Below are 20,000 nucleotides of genomic sequence, written 5' to 3'. Positions count from 1 at the left end.
CACACACACACACACACACACACACACACACATAAACGTCCAAACCAATAATATTGGCGAAGACTCATATCTCTTTACTTTGCTGAAGCGGTTTGACCATCACAACATAAGAGACTATGGGCAAGAAAGGTACGGTATAATACTGAAGAAGACTGTCATTTCTCATTACCTTGCTGAAGCGGTTGGACCAGGAGGAGAACTGGCGTATCTCCAGGGACGACTCTTCATCATTAGTCTCCTCATCCTCGTCTGATCCCAGGTGGTGGTAGCGTTCTGATCGAGCTGCAGGATGGGAAACACACACACACGTAAACACACACGCAAACACACATATCAGACCCATATATAAGACCCTTTTATATCTAGAACAGCGGTATCTGTACATTCTAGTGTTGCACAGATACCGATACCAGTATCGGTGGATCGGTACTAAAATGGTGGTATCGTATCGGCGAGTACCAACAAATAGGCCACCGATACCATTTACATTTGCTTGTATGGCACTTACACTTAAACAGCCTTGAAATTAGTTATTTCATTTAAAAAGTATAAAAAGTTTTGCTGGATTCACTTTGTATTAGTCTTTTTCCTGTTTCACAAAGCTAGGCAGCAGCCTGACAAAGCCATGCAATGATTTTACATCCAAGTAGTAGCAGGGCTTTTTCTAGGATTTTTTGGCATGAGGGACCATCATGGCAGGTTACCGGGGTGAAGGGGGGTGTTCCCCCACGTGAATGAGAAATTTACTAGGGGCACTCAAATATATATATATATAAATAAAAGTAGAGTGCACCCACGGAGGTATGAGGGTGGAGCGCCCCTATTTCCCCGTTCAAAAAAAGCCCTGCAAGTAGTATGCACTACAGCCCTTCATACATTTCAAATAGGGTGGTATCGGTATCGGTATCGGTATCGGTATCGGCCGATACTGCACAGCCAGGTATCGGGTATCGGTATCGGGGCCAAAAAATGGTATCGGTGCAACACTACTACATTCATTTCTGTATTTTATATCGCCAACAAATGACCTTGTTTATTTTCTGCGTTTACTTTAGTCTGCATGTCAAGACAGGGTTGTTTGTGTGAAGTCTGTGTGCTTGGCAGATCTATTCCTGTGTTTGTGAGTGTATGCCTGTGTGTGTGCGTCCATGCGTCATCCGTGCCCGTGTGTCTGCATCTGCGTGAGTGTAACTTACTGTCAAAGTAGCTAGTGTCGTCTTCTGACTCCAGCTGAGGGATGAACTCTGCCTTCAGCCTGAGCAGGCCGTTCCAGTCCAGACCAAAGAAGAAGGGATGCTGCTTCACCTCTGGAGCGCCACCTATGGGCATGGAAAGAGGGAGGGATAGAAGGAGAAGTGTTTTAGGTTTTTTGAAACTTGGGTTACTAAGAGGGCCGCCACTGAAGGTACGGACCAAAACGCGCAATACACTTTCAACAATGACTAGGAGTGCTGTCCTTTCTTTTGAATTGATTTAAGTCGGCAACAACTATAGAATCTTTATTCATTTAGATGTGCACATTCTCAGTGCATTAGATTTCCACATTCAGCATATTGGCGCAAAAAGCTGAATTGTAGGCAAAGGTGATTATTTTTGTGTACGTTAAAGGGGTTACACTTTTCATCTCAGCCATGTGACATGAGGGTCACATAATGGTCACAGGCTCACAGCCATCTTCAAGCTCCAAAAGCCAAATCCAACTTCGGATTCAAGATACAAGTTGCTTTATTTCATTTCATTCATGAGCGATGAAAATGTTGTACTCAAAAAATTCCCCAAAAGAAAAAAATGTAGTCACACAACTTGGCTCTCCAGTGCCAAGGTGGAAATAAACCAAAGTGCCACTGTTAATGTGCCATATCCACAGTGTTAGTGAAACACAACAAACAATAACACAGATAAGTGGTTGGAGGAGGGGGTGGGGGTTTAGACAAGGTGAAATGCCATCATTGTTAATATAATGCTGCTTTTCTAGCATGAACACTGTTGATATGGTCCAATCACATGTGACTAGGTCTGATGGTAACCGGGCAAACCATGACCTGGACAAAGGAGGACCTTGACAGATGGAGGGAGTACAGCATGTCCCACTGACGGTGTGAGTGTGTATTCCTCTAATCCGCCTCCCTCACACTTCCTCTTCCTCCAGCATTCAGGTACACACAGACCAGTTCTAATGAGATTAGAACGTGGCTTTCAAAGTAGGGGCCGGGGCCCATGGCTAGTTGGGTGAATAAGTATAGTGAAATAAAATAAATAATTGAATGTAAACCAAAATAAACAAACATAAGTTAGACAATATTCTCATTAGTTGAGAACAGCATTATTATAATCTACCCCATCTCTGAAAAGGACTACTATTACTGCTATTCTATATTTCCGAATGGGGCCGTGACATAGAGACAGAGTATGATTGTGAAAAGGGTGCAGAAAAAAAAGCACAACCAATGAAAGGGGGGCCTTGGCTGGAATCTACCAGTCTATGGGGGGCCTTGTCATGGTAAAGTTTGGGAACCCCTGGATTAGAGCACTATTGTGTGTCAGGGTGTGTGCGAGCGTGTGTGTATGCATGGGTATACTGTATATGTGCTTTAGTTTGTGTGTGTGTGTGTGTGTGTGTGTGTGTGTGTGTGTGTGTGTGTGTGTGTGCGTGAACGTGTGCGTGTGTGTACATATTGTGTATACAGTATGTGTGTGTATGCTACCTGTGCCAAGTCTCTCCAGTGGACTCTGTCTTAGCAGGCGGGTGATGAGGTTCTGGGCGTCGACAGGCAGAGCATCATCCCCATCCGGCCATATGATGTCATCTACACACACACACACACACACACACACACACACACACACACACACACACACACACACACACACACACACACACACACACACACACACACACACACACACACACACACACACACACACACACACACACACACACACACACACACACACACACACACACACGCGATATGTAAATCCAATTAGGGAAACTAGGTTATGCAATGTCAAGGGCTTCAGATGTCCAGGCCAGGCTCTTCTTTGAAGCACGGCAACAAGCCTGCCTGCCTGCCAGGGCATCTGGAGGACACACACACACACACACACACACACACACACACACACACACACACACACACACACACACACACACACACACACACACACACTTAAACATTCATGTGTCTCTGTGAGAGAGAGATCGAGATAAAGAGATTAGGAGAGAGAGAGAGAGAGAGAGAGAGAGAGAGAGAGAGAGAGAGAGAGAGAGAGAGAGAGAGAGAGAGAGAGAGAGAGAGAGAGAGAGAGAGAGAGAGAGGGAGGAAGTGCGTGAGTGTGATTGCATGCAAAGGATGAATGTGTGGGTGAGCAAAGAATGTGAACATATGAAACATGCTGTTCGAAAGAGAAATAAGTACAGAGAAAGAGGCCCAGACCTATACAACATATTGAGTAGTATGCATAAGACAGACATCAATCACTAGTAAGCACAAGACAATGACAGGATTTCTCCAAATAATAGCTAGGGGAGCTAGGGTCATTTTTTTGTACTAGGCTACAAATTGAGACAGCCTCTTTTAATACAAAAAGAGGCAAACTTGTATTTATTCAAAAATGTTTTAGACCAGGTCACTAAATGAGGCAGGCTACTATTAGGGGCCAGGTTATGACTTGACTGGTATTACAGAATTACAAGAGTGGCAATGGCAATTAAAAAATGACATCTACTCTCTCAGCAGGAGGTTGACTAGCAGGGCCTAAAATGTTGTGATTCCTGCCACGACATGCAACACTAAACATGTGTTCAAGGTCTTTTCCATCTCAACAGCCTGGCACTGAACAGCCGGACACAGCAGAGGACACAAACACATGACTGGCATGATGCCACCTGTGGAAAAGCAATGAACAGCAACCTCACTGCATTATTTCATGCTACGCTGAGGTTCTGTGTACTCGTGCAGTTGAGTAGGATGTAATGGTGTGTTGTAGGTTATCTACAGCAAATTATAATAACAATAACAACAATGGAAATGAAAATAACAATAAGAGCAACATCATTACCAACAACAACATTGACAGTGACAACAATAAATGAGGCAATCATTTAGATTTGACTTTTTGTAGAGAAAATGAAGTGGTATTTGTTCTTAAATGTTTTGCATGAATTGATTTTGCATCCAAATGTCTCTGGCCATCTGGGTGGATAAAGAGAGTAGCTTACGCATGGAGAGAGGCAGTATAGGGTAGGAGAGCGAGACAGACACTGCCAGGCTGTTACGTAAACCTCACTGCGGCTCTCCTTCGCGCTCTCCACTTCACTCACCCACTTGTGCATCTCTCTCTCTCTCTCTCTCTCTCTCTCTCTCTCTCTCTCTCTCTCTCTCTCTCCCTCTCTCTCTCTCTCTCTCTCTCTCTCTCTCTTCTCTCTCTCTCTCTCTCTCTCTCTCTCTCTCTCTCTCTCTCTCTCTCTCTCTCTCTCTCTCTCTCTCTCTCACTCTCTCTCAAACATAATAGGAAAATACAATAAAATAACATAAAATAGTTCTATGTGTCACTATAATGCATATATGGTATCATTCAAACGCACTTGGCAAAAAACCAACAACAAAAAAGCAAAACAAAAGAACATGGCACACTCTCAGCGCATGGTTCCAACACAAGGGCCTTTCTATCATCAGCAGTGTGTGCAAACAGTTAACAGCCATCAACAGTGCAAACATCAGTGTGTGTGTGTGTGTGTGTGTGTGTGTGTGTGTGTGTGTGTGCACGCGTGCATGCATTTATAGCGTGTCTTACCGCTGACCACCTGTCCAAATAGTTCCTCAGGTGTGTCTCCGAAGAAGGGGACGCAGCCTACCAGGAACTCATACAGGATGACCCCCATAGCCCACCAGTCCACCGGCTTGCCGTAGCCCTGACGCAGGATCACCTCCGGAGCGATGTACTCTGGGGTGCCGCACACCTGAAACACACACACAAGAGTTCAGTTGCAGGCAACTGGACTTATTTTTGTAGCTGGTGCCACACACCTGAAATACACAAATAGCACACATGTGAGTGCAACCGTTGCCACAATGACACACACTTTTATAAACATTCAACTCAAGCTGACACGGCAAAGGAACTACTTCCTGGTTTTCCTGAACAACCTTTACCTAAAAATGCATAAAAAAATAAATGAAAAACTTGTTTCAGTACTCTTCAGAACCGTGCTGGTGCCTGTTCCAGTTCCCACTCAAATTCAGATATAAAATTCCATGATTTTCCATGACTTTCCAGACCCAAAACACAGAATTTCCATGACCACCCCCGTAAAAAGAAATAACTTTAATTTTTAAAAAGTGTGAAAACTGAAGATTATCTTCACCCCTAGAGCCGATGCTGAGCCACCGTCAGACTGAAGAGGACTCATTGCATCCTAGAATGTTGCACATTACAGCGAGAAACCAAACACTCTCTGGTTAAGCGGTGTAGTATAACCAGTAAGAAACAATGTTATACACTAAACAAAAAAAGATTTTTCTTCTACAAAACTGTTAAGAAAATTCCATGATATTCCATGACTGTGCATGCAAAATGGTAAAATTCCATGACTTTCCATGACTGGAAAAACTTTTATGAAATTCCATGATATTCCAGAAATTCCATGACCCATGGGAACCCTGCCACAACTAATCTCAAACCAGCCGTCGTGTTCACGCCGTAAGTCTGAAGGTTTGAGAAACGGAAAGCTGGCTCACGATACAAACCGAAAAAAGACATTGTTTTTTTCTCTGCAAACCGTGACAACAACATGGACATCAGCAGGCTTATCCAGGTAACACGCAGTCACATAAGGAAAAGTTCAGAGCCCCGTGTGAACCAGAGTGGTTCACAGGCAAGCATTTGAGTTCCGTATGTAACTTGTGTGGGAACAGACACTAGCAAACTCGGCCTGAAAACAGTAATTGTGCACCCCCCCTAAGCCTCACTGAAGTAGTACACAGTACTAGGAAGAGCTGTAAGCAGGGTTCGCACTCTAATTCAGATATAAAATTCCATGATTTTCCATGACTTTCCAGACCCAAAAAACTGAAATTCCATGACCATTTCCATAAAAAGAAATAACATTAAAATGTTTCTAAAAGTGTGAAAACTAAAGATTATCTTCACCCCTAGATGAGACGCCGAGCCACCGCTAGACTTCAGTGGGCTCACTGCATTGTAGAATGTTGGCGAAGCGTTGTAGTATAACCAGTAAGAAACAGTGTCATACACCAAGCAAAAGAGTTTTGCTTTTACACAACTATTCCATGATTTTCCATGACTAGGCATGCAAAATGGTAAAATTCCATGACTTTCCATGACTGGAAAAACTTTTATGAAAATCCAAGGTATTTTTAGAAATTCCATGACCCGTGGGAACCCTGTGTAAGGTAGTTTGGTCTAGTGAGCGGTAAGTTACCTGCTTGTCCACAAACTCGCGGGTGTCCTTCTCCATGTGTCCCTCATACAAGTTGGTAGTCATATTCATCAGGCCCACCTTGGACAGCCCAAAGTCCGTCAGCTTGATGTGACCCATGGAGGTGATCAGCAAACTGCAGCAGGAAACAAAGAGAGCATAAGAAATTAATCATTAATAAGGGTGATGATGCGTAGGGAAATTGAGGAATGTTGCTGGACAACAACATGATTGGCACCTAATTTTTTGATAAAAATGATCAACAAAAGTTGTCTACAGTTGCCTAGTTTCAGAATATGGCCACAATAATGTTTGAATGGATTAGTAATATTTTATGCAACTTTATTGTCCATGTCAAGAAATGAATTTTGTCACAAGCACACACACACATATCTCCCTGCTGCTACTGACTTGTCTGGTTTGAGGTCGCGGTGCACGACGCCATAGTTGTGGAGGTACTCGAGGGCCAACACGGTCTCGGCGAAGTACATGCGCGTCATGTCCACGGGCAGCGGCCCCATGTTCTTCAGCAGGTTGGCACAGTCACCACCTACAGGCACCACACAGGAAGTTGGAGGGGTCAAAGGTCATTTTCCAAACAACCAGAGGTCTTATTATACTTAGCTGGCAGATTTACACAAAGCAGTTGAACAGTTATTTCTAGACCATTGGTTACACTCGTCGCTTGTGGACACCACACAGATGACATCAAAGGTTTTTTCCAAATAATTTGATAAATTGTTAAGATTCTAATTTTTCCGTTACATTATGTTTCATTTTACTACACTTAGCTGACAAATTTATATAAAGCAGTTTAACAGTTTATAACATTATTGGCTACAGTCTCTCGAACAATGGTGATGTTTTATGTGTTTTACTGAAGAACACTACAGCCATCAACTTCTTACTACCTTAGCCAGATGACTTTAATTGTAGGCAACTGGACTTTCTTTTTGGAGAGTGTATGCGCGCGTGCGTGCGTGTGTGTTGTCTTCCCCTACCTTCCACGTACTCCATTACCATGCACAGGTGTCGTCTCGTCTCGAAGGAGCAGAACATGCTGACTACAAAGGGGTTCTCGGCAAAGGTGAGGATGTCACGCTCCACAAACACCTGCTGGATCTGGTTCCTCAGGATCAGGTTCTGACGGTTGATCTTCTTCATTGCGAACCGCTGACGAGTCTCCTTGTGTCGCACCAAGTACACAGCCCTGTAGAACAACAGGAACAACAGCAAGGACAGGTACAAGTCAATCATAGAGACATACACTGAGGCATGGCGAAGTACATCACCCACACATAAACTGCATCAAGCACAGGTGTATGTCAGTCACGCAGACAAACTATAGCAAGAACAGGTGCAGGTCAATAATATACGTATACTGTAATAAAGAAACTGTAATTTTGAGCGATCAGAAAATGACTACTATTTCAATATGCTCTTCTATGAAATGGCGATATCATTCTACTCCATCAGTGAGTTTTTCATTTTAAATCAATTGAAATGATTATGTCCGTGCTTAGGACAGCAGGTTTTGTGGGAGGTGGGAAGTATACCGTAAGTAAGGGATAATGTATTGTCCACACGTGACTATAGGAAAATATTTTCCCGACGAGGCGAATAACACCCCCCGACGCCGAAGGCGGAGGGGTGTTATTCCGCTTCGAAGGGAAATATTTTCCGATAGTCACATGTGGACAATACATTATCCCGCTTATTATACGGCTTTTACCAACATTAGAAAGCATAAATAGTTAACCAGTAGTTTAAAATAACATGTTTATTGCCATTTTGTAGCATGCGCAAAGAAAGATAGTTCGTGGAACGCTCATAATTTAAAAAGGTTACCAAGCAACAGAGTTTGGCTACTTTCTAACTTGTTACAGCCACGCTGGGCTTCACACTATTTGCAGGCTGCCTCGTTCACTGCGCGATATCTACTAAACTCGGGTTCATAACAGGAATATTTCTATCTAATAGTATTATAGTACTATAGTATTTCAGAAAAAAAGCATAGCAACCCAAGCACTGCTGTGCGCCCTGGTCATCATTATTGATCCTGCTACAGCAGGCAGAGCACTGTGCGCCAGATGGTTGGCTGACGGAGGCAACTTCTAACCTATAGCTACACCCTTAAGGAAACTGTCAACAAACTCCTCACTTGTAAAAAAAAAAAAAAAATGAAATAAAAAATAATAGTGTTAATAAAATATGTCACGACAGCGGCCGGCGGACAGTGACAGTTTGCTTTCTTGGAACGGCAACACTCGGACATGAGATGTTACTGATGAATCCTGATGGGCTACCACTCGGCCTTTTTTGTATTAACTTTGTCAGGATGACATAACTGTTAAATTTAATCGCTGAATGAGACTTCTAGTGTTGTTGCAATTCGTCTTGAGACGTTTGAGAAGTGGTTGGTTACCGGAGCATCAGTGGGCCACCAGCAGCGTGCGCTAATCGCGCTGCTGACATAGCCTAGGCCTACTGCTAAAAATCAGAAGGCAAGACATATCAGTGAAGATATGACCGATCTACTTGCGGAGTGATCTCTGAAGTGACCAAACTCGTTGCCATTGGCAGCGGGTATTATTAGGTGGGCATTACAGAAAAGTAGTGACCACCGAACGTTGGGTCCGCCCATTGAAAGTGAATGGGAGCTCTTGCACCATTCTAGAGTGCCGTATAATAATGAAATATAATAAAATGACCATTAAACCTTTAAAACAAATGTACATACGTGTAACAAACCCCTTGATCATTACCTGGATTGTGCTTGTTCATGAAATTGTCATTGATTTTCAACAAAATTAGCCGTTATGAGTGGGAGATGTTTTAGCCAAATTCTCAAAAATCAGTGATGTGTTACACACGACTAAACTAGAGGGTCAGGCCACCATTTTCACTAGTCTATCATCCGTTATGTTCAAGGAACCACCTCCCCTAAATTGAATAGGTACTGCGAAAGGTGAAACATAATCCTGTCAAACTATTTTGGGCTAATATATTCCACAGGTAACATTTTCTGTTTAGAATCTGTTCATTCAACATTCAAACAAGTTAATTTTCATGCTCGATTTGTATTGTAGTTGTATTGTGTTTTTGTGTTGTGCCTTCCCATTTCTTTCCAAGTCTATTTAGACCGTACATGTGACTGCTTAATGAGCTCATCTCTTTTGAAAATGATGCCGTTATGCGATCAATATGATGGCGATGTGATGAGTCGCTGTGGCGTGAAGGAAGGAGAGAAAAAAACAACAGCAGAAAAAAACGCATTACCCATAAGCCCCGTTGCTGATGAGTTTGATAGTCTCGAAATCGCTCTCCAACGGTTTCCTGCGAGGGGGTGTGAGCAGAGAGCGGTTCTGCTGAGGGAGGAGAGAATAGTAGACAGAGAGAGAGAGAGAAGCAAAAGAGAGAAAGAAACGTGCAGAGGCAGAGAGACACAGTGAGAGAAAGAAAGAGTGGGAGTGGGTGGGTGGAGTGGGTTTTGGGGAAGAGGGAGAGAGGGAGAGAGGGAGAGAGGGAGAGAGTGAGTTGGGTTAAAAAAAAAAACAGGCGGGAAAGAGAGAGACAGGCAGGGTGGGAGGAAAGGAGGGAACGAAAGAGAGACAGAAAAAGAAAGAGCGAGAGGGAGAAGAGAAGAGAAGAGAGGGGGAGCCCCTTGATTAAAATGTAAATCCCTTTGTGTTGTGCCCCACAGGACTGAGCAGCAGACAGACAAAGACACAGCGCAGCGGAATTCACTCTAATCTAATGTGTGTCTCCATCAATACAATTCAATGTGTGTGTGTGTGAGTGTGTGTGTGTGTGTGTGTGTGTGTGTGTGTGTGTGTGTGTGTGTGTGTGTGTGTGTGTGTGTGTGTGTCTATACACTGGCATCGGCTCTCACGTGTTTCCCCAGCGGTGTTTAAGTGCCTCACATGTCTCAGCTGCATCTACCCCCAGAAAAGGACGCCTCACGTGTGATGAGAATGTGTGTGTGTGTGTGTGTGTGTGTGTGTGTGTGTGTGTGTGTGTGTGTGTGTGTGTGTGTGTGTGTGTGTGTGTGTGTGTGTGTGTGGGAGAGAGTTTGTGAGAGTGTGTGCCTCCACTTCTCCAAACGAGTTCAGATTTTGTTGCACCACATCTCTCAGATAAAACGCTACCACTTTAAAGCAGCGCTTACAGTAAGCACTTTATCTCTTCAATCACCATACAGGTTGATGGAAACTTTCACTGTCGCATCTCATTTGAAGTCCAGCTCAGCTACCCGGTTTGGCAAAATGGCATAGTTCAATTACTGTCCATGAAGAGACACAGAGTACCACTCACTCACCCTGTTCAGGAGTTGATTAACCACAGGATCAATTTTGAAAGAAAATAAAAAAACAGTACTTTTTACCCCACAAAACCAGTACTTTTTTTTACCAGTGTTGATTTACGTGGGGTGCATGGCTCTTACAGAGGGATCAGTGTGTGCATGTTTGTCATATGCGTGTCTCATCGGTTGTGAAGGTGTGTCTGTGGCACAACTTACATCAGGTGACTCCTCCGACTCCACGGTCAGTGAGGGGGTGGAATCGTACTGGTCCAACTGCACCATGCCTGCCAGAAGCCAATACACATGGTTAGTCTCCATTAGCTGGACACTGGACACATCATCCTGTCATTAATACCCAGAGGTGTCAAAACAGTAAAAGAAAAAGTACATTCATGGTGTAGGTACAACACTAGCACATGATATTACACAGCTGTTACACCATTTACTACTTTATGTGGTAGATAGACTGTTGTTACTGAAAGCACTAAAAACCTAACTCTCTTTCTCTCTCTCTCTGTGTGTGTGTGTGTGTGTGTGTGTGTGTGTGTGTGTGTGTGTGTGTGTGTGTGTATGTGTGCGTGTGTGCGTACGTGCGGCGCAGAGGTTGCGCTAGACTTTTTCACAGTCCGTCATTTTGACGGACAGGGTAAAAAAAAATCCGTCATCGCCTATTTTTTAAATTCGCCACCTAGTTTCTCAATGTGGGGGTCGCGACCCCGCACCGAGAACAACACATGCGCAATTGCGGCCAATTGAGAGTAAACCGCTGTGAATACACCCCCTTTCACTCGACATTCATTCTCCAACTTCGAGGATGGAGTCAATTTTGCTGTCCACTTTCTCTCTCTGCCTCTCATGGCGCGCGTCTGATTCAGTGTTTAGCGCTATGGTCACCACAAGCACTTTTTTAAAAGACGCGTGCAGGGCTTTATCCAACAGCTGTCAGTCACTCGATTTGCTCTGATTAATGCACCGATTGTAATACAAAGGCGCAGTGTTAAATAATATTCGCGTTGGACTTCACATGCACGATGGAAAGGAAAGCCGTCAGAAAGGTGTAGCCCAGACAGTAGGCCTAGATAAAGGCACTGAAGCCTACAACAGGAAGACGACCAGATTTCGCAAAACTTTGTTGAAAAATGTCAGCGACGGTAAAGGGAACCTCTCCATACGTAGCCCCATCGGCTTATGTTGCCTCTGGGAGCGCGGTAAAGTTGTCTGAATAAAAAATATATCGCCTATAATGGGTGAACCAGCTATCGAAATGAGAGAAGGTTAGCCGTTTCTGGCAACGTTTGCCAAGTTGTAAGTTGCGTTGCCTGGTAATATTTTGGTTCTTGAATATCCGTCGTTTTTATTAGTTAATGTTCTGAAGCCGTTTTAGACCTGCGTTGCCTTTGAGTGAAGGTTCTGGCTAGCAAACGTGCTATTCGCATATTTGTTTATGTTTCAAGCGAGGAGTTATGAAAGAATGCTTCTATGAAGGGCGATAGAGGGACAACTTCGTCATTGGCAGAAAATCAGATAGTCTGTAAATGTAGGCTTAGGTCTACAAATAGTTCTGAATCTTAAAGTCGAAGTCACACGTGTATGGTGGCAACGTCTTAGTTATTTTAATTCATTATTTTGAGCAAGTGCAGAGGCGCGCGCTCTGCTGCAGCCAGCCGCACAACCCAGCTGCGGCGCATGGTATGACAATCAAGGAGAGGGAGAAAGGCAAACGATAGTAGCATGAAATTATCTGCGCTGATAACTATGCCTAATTGAAATGCATATTTGCTCTACTCGATAGAGGCGTAGGCCTATTTAAACTTGTGATTTATTTATCATCACCCTGAATATTGATCCGTCAAAATGACGGACAGGCTTCAGAATTTTCCGTCATCCTTCAAAAAAATCCGTCAATGACGGACATTTGTCGGTTAACGCGACCTCTGGTGCGGCGTACCATCGAGCGGGTCTCGGTTGAGGCCCAGCTGGTTGATGATGTATCGGGGGATGTCGGTCTTGATGCCCTGGCCGACCTTGGCATGGCCCTCCGCAGCCTCCAGCAGGTGGTAGAACTCCTCAGGATCAAACTCCTGACAACAACAACAACGCCAGGTGGGATACACACAACAGGTGTCAACACCAGGGATTAAAGCAAAAAAAAGTCATCTGACTGAACTTTTTTACCGGTTAGGTACCCGATCGAGTATCACTCCGTAACCCTACGAAAACCAATGTAGCCAGGCTTTGCCCTCATAACGAAACATACACTGGTTTTATGCAAGGAATGGTGCCAGAGCCAGCACTAGGCATAGGCAGACAGGGCAGTCGCCTAGAGCAGAATAGACCTATGTCTTGAGGGCGCCAGTAATACCAAAAAGTGCCACAAAATCAGAACTTCAACCAACATAAAACTTTACACTTCACATTAACAATGAATATTCATTATACACTCAGTAGGCCTATATACACTCTCAGTATGAATGTACCTGTAGGTACTAGATCAGATGTGCTCAATCAGATGTAGGCCTACAATGCTATGTTTACAGATGCCAATTTCTAAATACAAGAAAAAGGAAAGAGGGAAAGGGGACAGGCCTAGGCCACCAGATTGACTGGAACTGGCCGAGAATGGAGGGATAATGGATATATCAGACTGTAAACATTGAACTGCAATTTGGGGCATGTTTTGGTTATTTCCTCTTATTTCTACCCATTGTTTATGAATTGTTCACAACATTATGCAGAATGGATTCACAATGAGTGTTGCTTCAAAATGGTCTAGCTGATATCACAGAATTATTGATTTGGAATTACAATGCGTTGATACAGTGATCCCATTATGGTTTTTTTTTGTAGTAGTAGTATATTTTGTCTTTCCCATCAGAATGGGCAACACTGTTCTGGTGAAAGCACTGGTGCGCATTGCTTGCAGTATTTCTGACATTTAAAAAATAATGCACTGGTCATAGCAATCAGAGGGAGAAAACTAGTTGGTTATTTTGTATGATTTTCACTATTCATCCTGTTACAGATAACTTGACGTTGACGTTTACAAACAGGGTGCGGTAGTCTACCTCTTGTGTTCTACCGTTTTGAAAACCTATGGCTACCGGTACGTTTTTGCTTCTCGATGTGCGGTGACAGGCACACGCTTACCATTGATTTTAAAAAACGTCCCCGATTCCAACACGCACCCGTGTTCTCTCCTACAAGCTGACACGACACAAGCAGACACGACACAGTCACAGACATACGTCTATCGAAAGTAACACACTTTCCCAAGCTTGTCGCGTAACTTTCCACTCGACTCAAGGCAAATCACCCACCTATCAGTCTTGAGTGCGCAAATAACTGAACTCAAACGAAGCGTATAGTCCGAGAAGATGGACACAGACGTTGAGCCACTCAAAAACAAGCACACACACTGTTGCTGCACACTATTGCAGTTAGCAAAACTATCGACAACAACAAAGTTAATATGCTATGATTACAGGTTAGACTGTAAATTGTCAGAAAGACAACTAGAGCTAGTTCTACACGTAGCCAGTCAAACGCGCTAAACTTTGAGGATGAAACGCATGGTATTACGCACGGTATATCCTAGCTAGCTGCCAATGATAGCCGTCCCATTGGGGCTATGAATAATGTTAGTAAAAGTCACAATGCTTAAAAGGACAACCCTTCATGAAAAGGTTATCATGCGCAGTTTAAGTAAACTATTCTTTTTTTTTCCAACTATCCACCACGGCAGGTGCAATGATAATGGAAACGTGTCCTACCTTCTTCCAGCTATGCATTCCATGCATATGCATTATTATTAGCCCATATTGGAATATCAGTCCAACTCGTTTAATGATGGTCATTGCACTTTAAAGACATAGTATTACACTTATTTTCTTTTCTGCCATCAGCAACAATGTTGGCTATTTGTTTTTTTAATCTCTCGCTCTGCGCCGCAACTGATTTGTTGACCGCTCGTGAACTTTTTTTTTTTGGAACACGGAAGACGATGGCTCAAAACTACTGAGTGAATCTGTTGTATGACACCACCGGTGGTGGCGTGTATAACTATATCCGTACACCAAACACACCTTTCCTCCCCTTCTCATGACCAGGAGTGCTCTCGATTTGAGTTCAGTTGGAAAGTAAAAATTGTAAATTAATTGACATGAATTATAAGGACGGAAATCCGTCCAAACGAAAATCCAGTTGACGGAAATCCGTCATAGCGACGGAAAACTTTAATCCCTGCAACACCAGGCAGCACAGACACTACACGTGTACACACGCGCACGCACGAAGGTACACGAAGGCAGGCGTGCACACGCGCGCGCAGAAACACACTCATTTTAGTTGTGCGTGATGGCACTTTTTAGAATACGTGTGTCAAAACACACAGAGATAACCAACATAAATGTCATGATCAAGTTTGCAGGTAAGAGTAAGATAGAAAGAGAGTCACACGCACGCACGCACGCACACGCAATGAGTAGAGAGTAGAGTAGAGACCCCTCCTCTGCCTTACCAGACACTCCAGCAGCCTGGCCGGCCGGGAGATGATGATCAGCATCTTCCTCACCAGCTGACTAATCACCGTCACCTCCGCACTCTCCGAACGCTCAAACGCCTAGAGGAGAGAGAGAGAGAGAGAGAGAGAGAGAGAGAGAGAGAGAGAGAGAGAGAGAGAGAGAGAGAGAGAGAGAGAGAGAGAGAGAGAGAGAGAGAGAGATTTGGGGGGGGGATAAAGATGAAAATCATTTTAACCTTTAGCATTTCTGCTGCTCAGTGCTTAATGACAACCTTCAAACAGAGGGAAGCGGTTCTTAATTATAATGTTCAGAATACACAATGACTTTTCAGACAAGAGGGAAACTGCATCTGTGAAGAGCCAAGATGTCCGCCCGAGTCGGGACGCTGCAGTTTCCCTTAAATGTGACTCTGAGGAGGGTGGAACCAGGTGAGGGAGTGATCCTCCTCTTCTCTCTGCAGGGTGAACCCAGGTGACAGCCAGAGAGAGAGTGAGTCAAACACTGAGTGGGTGAGTGAGTGAGTGAGTGAGTGAGTGAGTGAGTGAGTGAGTGAGTGAGTGAGTGAGTGAGTGAGTGAGTGAGTGAGTGAGTGAGTGTGTGTGTGTGAGAGAGAGAGAGAGAGAGAGAGAGAGAGAGAGAGAGAGAGAGAGAGAGAGAGAGAGAGAGAGAGAGAGAGACTCTTTCCTCTCATCTTCTCTCTGGTGGGTGAGGGAGTGAGAGCAAGAGAGCGAGAGAGAGCAAGAGAGAGAGAGGGAGAGAGAGGGAGAGAGGGGGAGAGAGACAGAGAGAGAGAGTGAGCCTTTTTCTCTCTGCCGGATGAGTGAGTGACTAAGTGAGTGAGCGAGGGAGCAAGCGAGTCCTCCTCCTCTCCTGTCCTCTCCCCTCCACCGCAGGGTGAAGACGAGTGAGTGAGTGAGTGAGTGAGTTGGTAAGTGAGTGAGTGAGTTGGTAAGTGAGTGAGTGAGTGAGTGAGTTCTCCTCCTCTCGTCTCCTCTGCCTCGCATGACTCACTAACTCCAGTGTCGGAGCGAGCACAACATGCCAGTTTCATCTGCTTTACCGCCCGCTCGCCTGCGATCCACCACATGCCAGGGAGTTGGATGCCCTCGGCCGGAATCAGACGTGGTGCCAATCTGATTACGCACAGAGAGCCAGGCACCTGGGCACAGGGCGAGCTGTAAACTGAACAGGCCGGCTGGCTACTCCCAGATGCCCTGAAAGGAAGAGCTTTGATCGGGCCAGAGCAGATTGTGAGGCTCAATAAGGCTGGAGACTGGATTGGCAGTGGAATATTGGCCGCAGAGGTAGTTTGATTACGTATTGCTAGGATGAGAATACTTCAAAGGTGTGTTCACTCTCTGCAATGCCACTTAAGTCATGTCCTATCGCTGCCTGCTACTGGGATGTTCCAAATGTTACATACATAAGCCGTGGCCTAATTGTTTAGGGAGGTGGTCTTAAGATCAGAGGGTTGTAGGTTCGAATTTCACCCTTACCTCCATCCATGGCTCAACAAGTGTCCTTGAGCAAGGCACCTGACGCCACATTGCTCCAGGGACAGTAACTAAGATCTGTTAGACAATAACGATAAGTAGCTTTGGATGAAAGTGACCACTAAGTGTAACATAATGCAAAATCCTCAATATGGGACCCTAGAACCCTAGCCTGGGATATCCACGATCGTTCTGATCTGAATACTAGCATGGATTCTACCCCAAAAGTGAGGCCCTGAGCGATGGAGCCAGTTAGAGCAAGAAGGGGTGGAAAGGCGTGTCCTACTTCTTAACAAATGAAAAGTTGCAGTTTGTTTGAATAGATACAACTGACACAATTGGCTATGGGCTGTGTACGAACCCCAACTCCGGTGAAGTTGGGACGTTTGGTAAACAGTGAATAAAATCAAAATGCTATAATTTTCAAAACATTCAATCTATTCATTAGATGGAGAATAGTGAAAAGACAACATATTAAGTGTTAAAACCAAGAAAAAATATTGTTTTGGGGGACATATGTACTCATTTCTAATTTGATAAATGCAACTTCACCGGAGTTGGGCTGTGTAAATGCCAAATGATAATCGCAACGGCCAATAAACGCCCATGGGCAATCGTAAACCACACCCTTTCCTACGACAAAATTGCATAGGTAGCCCCCACAATCTCACTTGTCTCACGAGTCTGTTTTTAACCAGGCAATTAGATCCCAGTCATCAGCCGCAAAATGGAAAGCATAAGATAACGCATTTGTAATGTGGCCAGTCTCCAGAGCCAGATAGAGACGAAAGAGAGATGACCATTTCTAAGATTGGAAAACAAGACATGAACGTAAATGACAGCTGTGAATGACACAATTAAATACATAATGTGTCATTCATAATACATCAATCAACCACGGGATATTTGCTCATCTCCCAATGAAACGTCTTGAGGGACCAGGCCCTGATTGCACTTCCTGAGTTTGACAGAAGCTGATTGGATTAGAAGAGGCGCTAACAGGCCGCAGCGGCATTCACCTGAGAGCACCCCGCGCCTACTGACGCCACCTCAGTCGTCCTTCAGGAAACCCGATATGACAGCCAAAGCTCTGCCAAAAGGCACGGAAGAAGAAGCCAGGGACAGGGACGGGGACACCAAAGTCACGGCTAATGTTATCATTCGCCTCCGTGAACACGGGGTGTGCGGTGCTCTGTGAGTGTGTGTGTGTGTGTGTGTGTGTGTGTGTGTGTAGGACGTGGGTGGATAGTTCAAACAAGGAAGACCCCGAGGACTATTCTGTGCTCAAGTCAAACACATACCCATACTTACACACACACACACACACACACACGCACACACACACACACACACACACACACACACACACACACACACACACACACACACACACACACACACACACACACACACACACACACACACACACACACACACACACGCGCGCGCGCGCGCGCGCGCGTGCGCTGTAACACTAAACGTGTTACACACACTACACACACACACATAGAGCAGAGAAATGTAGCCAAGCGCGCATTAGTCATGGCCTATCAAGCTGTAGATGACAGGAGTACATCCCCATTTTGGTTTGGCATAAAAATACAAGCGGCGGCTCAACACATCGGCCCTATAGTGCAGGGTAAGCAGAGATGCATCACATAGACATCACCTGGATGACATCCAACAACTCGGAACACACACTACATGCAACACACACGCATGCATATTCTTACACGCCGACACACACACGTGCACACGCACAAGCACACAGACACACGCACAGACATACGCACAGACACACGTACCCACAAACACACACACACGGGCATGCACACAGATACACAGAAACACATACACGCACGCACACACACACGCACGCAGGCGCACAAAAGCACACGCGCACAGACACACACAGAAAAACAAACAGCGCTGCCATGTTCAGTAACCTCCTTGTGAGACTGAGTCATAGCAGCGCAGTGGAAAGAACGGGCAGGCCGCTTCTCTAAAGATAAACTTTGGAGGGAGGAACAAAGTCCGATAGAACAGAACAGATCAGCAATCGCTCTCACAGCAGATGGGTAGAGGAGAGGAGAGGAGAGGAGAGGAGAGGAGAGGAGAGGAGAGGAGAGGAGAGGAGAGGAGAGGAGAGGAGAGGAGAGGAGAGAGCAGGCTGCTACTGTTACATGGTAGTGTGTTCAAGCGCAGGCAAACACGCAAAAACACATGCATGCACTCACACACACAAGCATGTGTGCGCAGTCTCTCTCTCTCTCTCTCTCTCTCTCGTCAATGTATGCATGACTCATACTGTTATGCATGCACACACATCTTTCACGCTACAGCGGTCCCCAAATACACAAAGGAGGCAAAAGTACAGTTACACATATCAGACAAAACACACACTCTTCTGATAAACACACACACAGATAAACAAGAACACCATCCCTGACACCACTCAATAAAATGAACAAGCAGGTCTCCTATATTCATAACCAACCACCATCTTGTGTGTGTGTGTATGTGTTTAATGACAGGATTTTCCTTTCAGTCGCCGAGTGTAACTTTCACCTGTGACTCATCCGCCACTGTCGTGCTTCCCCTGACGTCTCACACACACACACACACACACACACACACACACACACACACACACACACACACACACACACACACACACACACACACACACACACACACACACACACACACACACACACACACACACACACACACACACACACACACACACCCCTCCTGACTCACGCCACATGCAAATCTAATATCCCATAGCGGTCCTGACGAGACATATTCACTTAACGTGTGTGTGTGTATGTGTGTGTTTCTATATGACAGTATTCAAAGTGGCAGTAGCGATGTGACATAATGCATCTGGGTGGTTTTTCGTAACATTGGTTAAAAACCTACAAAACTGCTATTTTTCCTTTAAAAATGTCAATGAAAGAAGATGTGGTACATTATGTTTCATATTAGTCTTAGATGAGAAGAAACATTTTTGTTAAGATTTATGTAAAGGTTTATATGTCAAATATCCTGCGGTGTGACTGTAACATTAATGAAACCTGGAATATAATATATATATAAATTAACCAGCAACATTTTGAATAATGTATGAAGCATTTGGCATGATTGTTTAAATATTAACTTTATATTAAGATATGTGAATGTGAAAAAAACTCAAGACAGTAATATTTACTACAAGTTCAATTTCGTAACACAAATTG

The 20,000-nt window shown here is 44.5% G+C and overlaps 1 protein-coding gene across 7 annotated transcripts in view; it reads right to left on the bottom strand.

Annotated features, from left to right (window-relative positions):
• mast3b (microtubule associated serine/threonine kinase 3b) overlaps window positions 1-20,000 on the bottom strand; it is a 79,616-nt gene that overhangs the window by 15,319 nt on the left and 44,297 nt on the right. For 5 of the 7 annotated variants that reach the window (XM_063201920.1, XM_063201926.1, XM_063201922.1 and 2 more), the window contains 11 exons: window positions 15,262-15,363; window positions 12,694-12,826; window positions 10,962-11,029; window positions 9,722-9,810; window positions 7,444-7,652; window positions 6,854-6,992; window positions 6,446-6,578; window positions 4,798-4,963; window positions 2,706-2,807; window positions 1,197-1,319; window positions 170-282 (listed from right to left, as the gene is read on the bottom strand). In XM_063201920.1, coding sequence (XP_063057990.1) covers window positions 170-282; window positions 1,197-1,319; window positions 2,706-2,807; window positions 4,798-4,963; window positions 6,446-6,578; window positions 6,854-6,992; window positions 7,444-7,652; window positions 9,722-9,810; window positions 10,962-11,029; window positions 12,694-12,826; window positions 15,262-15,363 — 1,377 coding nt within the window. The remainder of the gene's footprint in view (window positions 1-169; window positions 283-1,196; window positions 1,320-2,705; window positions 2,808-4,797; window positions 4,964-6,445; window positions 6,579-6,853; window positions 6,993-7,443; window positions 7,653-9,721; window positions 9,811-10,961; window positions 11,030-12,693; window positions 12,827-15,261; window positions 15,364-20,000) is intronic. The other 2 variants (XM_063201921.1, XM_063201924.1) reach the window with 1 other exon arrangement.

This window comes from Engraulis encrasicolus, chromosome 6 (assembly GCF_034702125.1).
Source record: "Engraulis encrasicolus isolate BLACKSEA-1 chromosome 6, IST_EnEncr_1.0, whole genome shotgun sequence".
Lineage (NCBI taxonomy): Eukaryota > Metazoa > Chordata > Actinopteri > Clupeiformes > Engraulidae > Engraulis > Engraulis encrasicolus.
Note: the sequence above shows the minus strand (reverse complement) of the source record. Positions and strands in the feature narration are given on the sequence as shown.